General features: G+C 34.4%; 1 protein-coding gene across 2 annotated transcripts in view; it reads right to left on the bottom strand.

Moving 5' to 3' along the window:
• Positions 1 to 525: 525 nt before the first annotated feature.
• LOC143055557 (interferon-gamma-inducible GTPase 10-like) overlaps positions 526 to 8,061 on the bottom strand; it is a 67,144-nt gene continuing 59,608 nt past the window's right edge. For both annotated transcript variants that reach the window (XM_076228711.1, XM_076228712.1), the window contains exon 7: positions 526 to 1,927. In XM_076228711.1, the coding sequence (XP_076084826.1) occupies positions 762 to 1,927 (1,166 nt within the window). In that variant the 3' untranslated portion in view covers positions 526 to 761. The remainder of the gene's footprint in view (positions 1,928 to 8,061) is intronic.

Raw genomic sequence — 8,061 nt, 5'->3', positions numbered from 1 at the left:
ATTTGTTTAAATTATGTGACTTTAATAACAATACACGCATTAATATATATATATATATATATATATATATATATATATATATAATGAATCTAATCATCAACCTAAGACCTAATTTAACAAGTTTTTTTTTATTCTTCCGGGATTTGAACTCATGCAATTTGGATAATGAGACAACACCGTCTGCACTGTGTCCAGCGCTCTTAACCACTCGGCCATTGAGCTTTCGATGGCCTAGTGTTACCTTTTCCTCGTCAGTAGAATCTACAGATGTAACACAGTACATGATATAGTATACACGAAGAAGGAATTAATTGCAGATTACCTAAGTTTTCTGTTCTAAGGGATCGTAAGATGAAGTCACAGAAAAGTGAACGAATATAAATATATAGATATAAATGATTCGTTCATTGTTGAAGACCCCTTATCAACTCTCAAGATGACGAACCGACATGAAAGCCCTATTCATTGATAATTGTTTTCTTTTTTCTATGTATTGCCTTTAATTTTGTACAATGTACATTTACTATATATCCTTTTATTTTCTATATATGTCATACGTTAAATATTCAATCTGATGAACTTTTAAATTGCATTAATTTATTCGAAACAATTCCATGTAGCATATGGTCAACAAGTTAGTACTACTTCAAGAAAAGCATGTTCTATATCTTTGAATTTTTCTTGTCATAATGTTTGTTTCCTTTTATATTTCTATAGGCTGTAGTCCAAAGTAAAAATATTTCGATTTGTCGGCATTTTACTCATAAAACTGTCTCAGCCTCTCCAGCACTCTTTGGTTCTAAACAATGTTTATGCACAGTATACGCGAGTGACTTCAAGGAATCAAGGGTTCTGCTCAAAATATCTTTAACTCTAAGTCCACCTTCAATTGCAGGACCGATAATTGGTGTTATGGCCATGATATGCCTTATAATGATGTCTTCTGTATATTCAACAGGCATGACAGGTTCGTGTGCATTCATTAGAACAACGGGTATTTCCTTTATGTCTTCTTCGGTTAAGCAAAAAGTCTTTAAATAATGTTGAACTTCCTTTTTTATAATAGGATTCTGAACAATAAATCGTCCTATCCCGGGAAATATAGTAGCAGCACAGGCCATCCCTGCTTTAAAAGCAACAGATGGGATACTTTTCTTTAACTCGTCATACTTGTCCTCTATTACTTGCTTCGAAGAAACAGGCAATGCAAACATGATAGCTTGGTATTTTCCTTCAGAAAGTGTGGCTGTTAAATGCTTCAGACAAGAAGACATTTCGCCGAGCTGGTTGTTTCTGCTTGAAATCACAAATAATTTCGCATTTTTAATTTTTTTATGTTTATTCATCGACGATTTTGCTTTTTCGCGGATTTCTGTAACAATTTCAACATCGCTTTTCCTCTTACCAACAGGTTTGTCATAATTTTCGTTATCAATAGCTTGATCAAGCATTGACCGGACAAAACAGAACGGTTTGTTAAGATCCATTATTTTTCCAGCTAACCACGCGTCGTCCTGCGACGGAACATCTTTGAAAAATATGAGGATATAGTCAAACGATGCCAACTCAACTTTGTCTAAAAACATCTCACGTGGCATAAGAAGACTAATACCAGGACAGTCACAGTAAAGAATCCGACTATTTTTCGGATCAACGTATTCAGTTTTTTCCATAGTTGTATTTCCTGATCCCGATTTTGCAAATCCGGGTTTTCCAGGTTTAACATTCCGTATCATATTAATGAACGATGATTTTCCAACATTTGTGCCTCCGGTAATTGCAATTTTGACATTTGCTTTTTTCCATTTATATAGCATTCTATTGATATATCTCTTGGTCTCTACGGGTCCATTTTTAATCAACATTTGTGTGAGGTTCTTCATAATTTGATCAGACGACAGCTGAGTTGAGTTAGATCGGCAATCGTCTGGAAAATTAAAAGAGGATTATATGTAAGTGTTTTTTTTATCAATCAATTTTGACCATATTGCTTTTTTTCTATTTAAGTTTTTTTTTTTACCAAAATCACGCCTTGGCTACTTTGATAAGTTTTGGTCCTGATCGGGAACTAAAAACAAGTTTCATTCTAATAGAATTAAGTACCATAGTGTTAGCATAGGAATTTATCATGTCGTACTAGCATCAGAATTTTGATAAATGTCGCATCATCTTTAATTTTGTTGTGCATTTGCCTTTTTATCTTTTTGTTTTTATCAACACTGGTTATGTTGTCAACCTCTTCCAACCCCACTCCCTCCGAACAATATTGAAAGAACGAAGACAAAATATCTTTTTTAGTTAAACCATTGCGTAGACATTACAGAGTTTAGAATTAACCCGTATGTCTATCTGTCTATCGCCTGTTATGTACGTGAATAGCTGTTGTATCGTATAACTGATGTTGATCATGGCAAGACGTTCTGTCAAAAGCAAAAATCAGGTCAGTATACTCTTGTCGTTTGACTTCTTTGATAGAAAACCTTGTCTGATTTTTGTCTAAGACAGAACAATCATTCAAGATGACTTTGTTTGACATGAGTGTATATGTTGGTCGATAGGTCACATACCAAAGTCAGATCATTTTGACCTTGACCCGCGTGATAGAAATATAGTAATGGTTGGTGTCTGGGTAAATATGTATGGTGCTGTAAAACTTAGGTTGACAAGCTTGGTATAAGATACATTTACAGAAACGAGATGTGTCACATACAATGATAATGTCTTTTTGACCTTGACTTTGACCGTATATCCCAATTTTTTTTAATGTAGATTTGTGATTTCAGGTAAGTAAAGTTCTGATAGATTTACTAAACAGTTACCATAACTCGACCTCACATAGAGGTAATGAATATTTTTAAACTATAATTGACTTGATACTTAATTTAAACTGATGATGTGCATATGTGAGGAGATTAGTCCCGATATGCCTACATGCGTAGTTAAAATCTAAGAACGTAACCATGTTAGTCATTAATGCTGTTTAAAGGGGCACTAGCTGTCAAATTCATGCCCACCGATTTGAGTCAAATTCTCATATTTGTTTTATAACAATGTAAAACATTTATCCAAATTATAAAAGTCTCAAATAAACAATTTACAGGACATGGGCATGATAATATGTAGCTTGGTATCGTGTGTATATTAGAGTTGACGTCATTTAATTAAATATCGAGTTGACCTCCCGAATTACACCGATGCGATATAAACTTAAATATAGATTATAGATATAAATAGATAGCGGAACTCGTGGAATTTGACTTTTCTAGGTCCATCTAATTTCATTTGTATATTAAAAAAAACCGTATAAGAATGATTATTTTTATGATCGAATCAGTCAAGCAAATGATTTACCTTTCACTTTCAATGTTGACAGTTTTTTCCTTTAAATTTTCAAACACACACATCCAATTCATGCGTTACCCATACAAGCTAAGGGGTTAAATTTAATTTCACATGAAAGCGGATTCAATGAGGTCGGGTTATTCACTTGCAAGTGAATAATTCATTATCAATATTTCTTAGCTTATTTTGAAAAAGATGGACCATAATGGCTGCAAATAGCCAATTATTTTCAAACTATTTCACTTCCATTTATGGTTGAACAAAAAAAAACATAATTTATATTTTTATGTATCTCGTAGTTAGTACCCCTTTAAAATAACATGGTTATGGTGACAGGTAATTAACACCTGTGTTGATATTTCTAGCAGAACTTCAGTGTGCTGAACATATTTCATTTATATAAAAATGGAACGGATTTAAATTACAAAAGCCGTTATAAAATAAAAATGTTAGAATTAAAACAATAAATAAAAGGATTGAAATAGTTTTAATTTTAATAATTATGAGTCGGTCTTTTTAATCTATGAAAAGTGTTCACTTTTACAATCTAGTAAAGGCACCGGGTCATCCGGGGGATAGCTAGATCGACTGAAAGAAAACTCAATGTAAATTTCGGTGTATAAGACTTCTGTAAGTAGGAGCACTGTCAAATGGAATATATACCTAAGTAATTCAAATAAATTATATACAGCACATCTATATAAAAGAAAACAAACAGATAAATATATTGTTTGTTTTATATGGCATGTATACCAGGGTTTCGCTTTTTATTTAGAGGTGACCACGAATAAACATGTGTGTTTACTGTACTGGTCACCACAATTGGGATGGGGTGTGTCACTTCCTGTATTAAGGTATCATAGATGTCACGGTCGCTGGAACGGGCTTCCTTATCAACTTCGCAAATATATTACTGTCACTTGTCAGGAAATTTCTACTTAATATTTAACCGGGTCAAAATAAGACTAAATACATGAAATATAAGACGGTGCTGGAAAATTTATACTAACTAAGTGTCCTGGGCCGCAAATATTTAGCCAAATGTTTAATGGGAAAAATGGTTTGACACTCATTATTCCTTCACTATTATAATTTCAATATGAAAATTTCAGAAAGAATGTAATTATCTAATGATACAATTTGAAATGGACGAACAATCTTTATTTATTTGGGGGTCTCTAAAAACACCGCAAAGGACCTCCTTTGTGCACAAAGGAGAACTACGGATCCTAAAAGGTTTGATAAGAGCACAAAGGACCTGAAATTCCCTTTAAAGCACGGAAATATTATAATTCCTGAAGAAAAATGTAAAAAAAATAAAATAATTTCAATAAAAATTGCGATTTTTATAATGTACGATTAGGTGTTATCACTGGTATCGGATTGGAACCGACTTTATATCCGGGCTATGTGATACCTCATTTATGTGAATTTTTAAATAGTTGTAATATGATATAAATGATAAAAACGTCAATTATTATTCTTAATGTTTTGTTGTTGTAATATATTTAAAGATAAGGGACTTTCCAAAAGTACGAAAATTATGTAAGAATACCGATGTTTTGCTCTCATATTTTATCATCAGCTAGCTTTCTTATGTATGGTAATATGTATTGCTATGACGAAAACGTTTCTAAAGTGAGAATACTATGGCAATAATTCTGAAGGTAGGAAATTACTTAACATTTGTCAATCCGTCTGTATTTATATCATATGTTTGTGTTTTCTCAATATTTTCTAATACATGAATTTATTACTAAGAAAAATCTTATAGAAAAGGCCCGTAATATTAAGCATATTCGTACCCATTACAGAACACATGACTGTGCAGTTCGTAAATCTTCAACTTTAATACCAATTTTTTTTTTAATCAATATTTTTTTCTTAAAAAATGAATAATTAATGACGTTTTTATCATTCATATCATATTAAAACTATTTAAACATTTGTGACAAAAATGCAGTTTAGGCATAAGACAATATTTGTAATTTATCGTTGAATTGTAATCCATGATTAATTACCAATTTTGAACAATACGTTAACGAAAACTACATATAAAATCATCCTTTTATCCTCGGTTGTTACGAGACGCGTTAATTGTTGCTAGGGTGCTTTCTTCGAGGTCCGCGCTCTTGGTATATAAAGACACTGATTTATAGTGCGAGTTCGCTCATTTATTAATTGGCCGTCGACGGATGAACATCGAAAAGTGAATACAAGCAAAAAAAGAAGTTTAAAAGGAAATTTTGTAAACCTAGTTTGAGCTGAAAGCTTATGGTTTTGAAGCATGTGGTTTTTAAAGTCTTTACGATTGTTGCAAGCTACCGGGTTGTTTCGATACTGTAATTTCCCTCGGGAATGATCGCAGTCCCTCGACCAGGTGGTTTGTAAGAGTCTGGTGACTTTGGTGCTTCGGAGACTTAAGTATTACAATTGTTAGAAGCTACCGGGTTGTTCCGACACTGTAATTTCCCTCGGGAATGGTCGCAGTCCCTCGAACAGGTAGCTATATATAGTTTGTAATAGTCTGGTGACTTAGGTGCTCCGGAGACTAGGTGCTTCAAAACTAGTTGTCTCAGGAACTAAGTGCTTCAGAGACTAGTCTTTTCAGCACTAGGTGTCTCTGAGACTGGGCGTCTCAGAACTAGGTGTTTCAGGAACCTAGGATTTTTGAAGCTTGTTCTAATTAATAGTGGTTGAACGGTTATAATATAATTGTTTGCAAATCAGTTGGGACCTCGGAGTCAGTGAAAGGATCAAGGATAAATTGAGGTTCTAGTTTTCACACAACTTTTTGATACAAAGTTTTTTGTGTAAATAGTATTATTTCTTTATTAAGTTTCAAAGTTGGTCTTGTAGTTTTAAGTAAAGCCTCCAAGTTGTAGTTAGGTTTTTGAGTTAATTAAAAGATTGATATTGGAGTATCTCAGATTCTGTGAAAACGGATACGAACATAAAGTTCATAAGCCAAACACGTTACAAAATTGGTGGCAACGATGGGATCTGAGAAACTTCAGTATTGTATGTAAATACTCACATTGTTTTATTGTCATTATTTCCTTTTTGTTCTTGCAAGAAGCAACACATTATTTTGTGAATACATTGATTGTTCAGTTGTTCAATATAATATCTTTAAAAAAACTGTTTGATTTATTCTTCAAAATATGTCGCGAACTTATAGAGAAGATGAAACGTTGTATGACCCTTACAGTGACGAAACCCGAAATTTGACCAGGTAGTTAGATAGATTAACGAGGAAATAGAGTACTTAAGATCTAAGAGTTTTGAAAATGTCCCAGACTTTTCTCAGTCAATTCCTATCAATCAAGAAACATGGCCAAGAAAATCTGACACTGGATTTGATACTTCCAGAATTCCAGACCCCGACTTTGGTACAGGCAGCAATATACTCCAAAGTTCAAATGTTGGGAAAGGGGCGGCTAAGTCAAAAGTTATGCCACGGCCTGCAATACCTGATAAACATATCCCAGCTTCGATAAAGTTAGCTCCAGAGATAGCAAAAATATCATAAAGCCCGCTACGTTTGACGGCCAAGGATCATTGATAGATTACAAGTCTCATGTTGATGCCTGTTCGCGTATAAATGGCTGGACAGAGTAAGAAAAGGGTTTATATTTGGCAGTCTCATTGAGAGGACAGGCCCAGGGGGTACTAGGAAATCTACCCACAGATAAAAGACAATATTTTAAAAAGCTTGTCAGGTCTCTTGAAGAGAGATTTTCGCCTGCCAATCAAACGGAATTGTACCGAACACAATTACGGGAGCGTTGTCAAAAGGCTTCAGAAAGCCTTCTGGAATTAGGTCAGGACATAAGACGCTTAGCGAACCTTTCATATCCAACAGCCCCAAATGACGTTAGAGAAACACTTGCTAAAGAGCAGTTTATAGACGGACTCATGAGTGTAGACATGAGGCTAAAGATAAAACAAGCTAGACCTGCTGACTTGAACGACGCGATTCGACACGCTGTTGAACTTGAAGCTTTTAATAAGGCCGAAATTAAGCAAGATAATGGGAAGGGCTATTCAAGGGCTATAACTAGAGACGGGACCAACAGTGACGCTAGCGACAAAACAGTAGAGCTACTTAAAAACATGCAGACAGGTTTGACTGATCTGCAACAAGAAGTTAGAGCTTTAAAGCAGACTCGGTCGCAATATCAGAATCACAAGAATCGAGGATGTTTCAATTGTGGAAAATTTGGACACTTCAAGAAAGATTGTCCCGATAGTAGTGTGAAAGGAGGACATTCAAACTCCCAAAACCTACCCGAATTTCACGGGAAAAACAGAACGGTGTGATAGGAGTTAACAAATTAGCAAATGAGGCCGGTATGTTTATAGAAGCTAAAGTTAATGGTTGTAAAGCCAAGATGCTTATAGACACAGGAGCGACAGTATCTCTAATTTCAAAGAAATTATTTGACCGTATGGGTTCCCATGTTCTGTCACCAATGGACAGAGAGATATTGACTACCAACGGTTCTCCATTAATTGTATTTGGGAAAACCATCATTGATATTGAAATAAATGGTGATGTCTGTTCCAACATAGCTGTGATAGTAGATCTGAACGTAGATGGTATACTGGGAATAGACTTCCAGATGAGCCAAAGTTGTGTAATTAATATTACTAAAGATAATATTTGGGTAAATGGAAAGGAGACCCGTTTACATTTTGAAGGTCAGATAGGCTGCT

Source organism: Mytilus galloprovincialis, chromosome 12, assembly GCF_965363235.1.
Source record: "Mytilus galloprovincialis chromosome 12, xbMytGall1.hap1.1, whole genome shotgun sequence".
In the NCBI taxonomy this organism is placed as follows: domain Eukaryota; kingdom Metazoa; phylum Mollusca; class Bivalvia; order Mytilida; family Mytilidae; genus Mytilus; species Mytilus galloprovincialis.
Note: the sequence above shows the minus strand (reverse complement) of the source record. Positions and strands in the feature narration are given on the sequence as shown.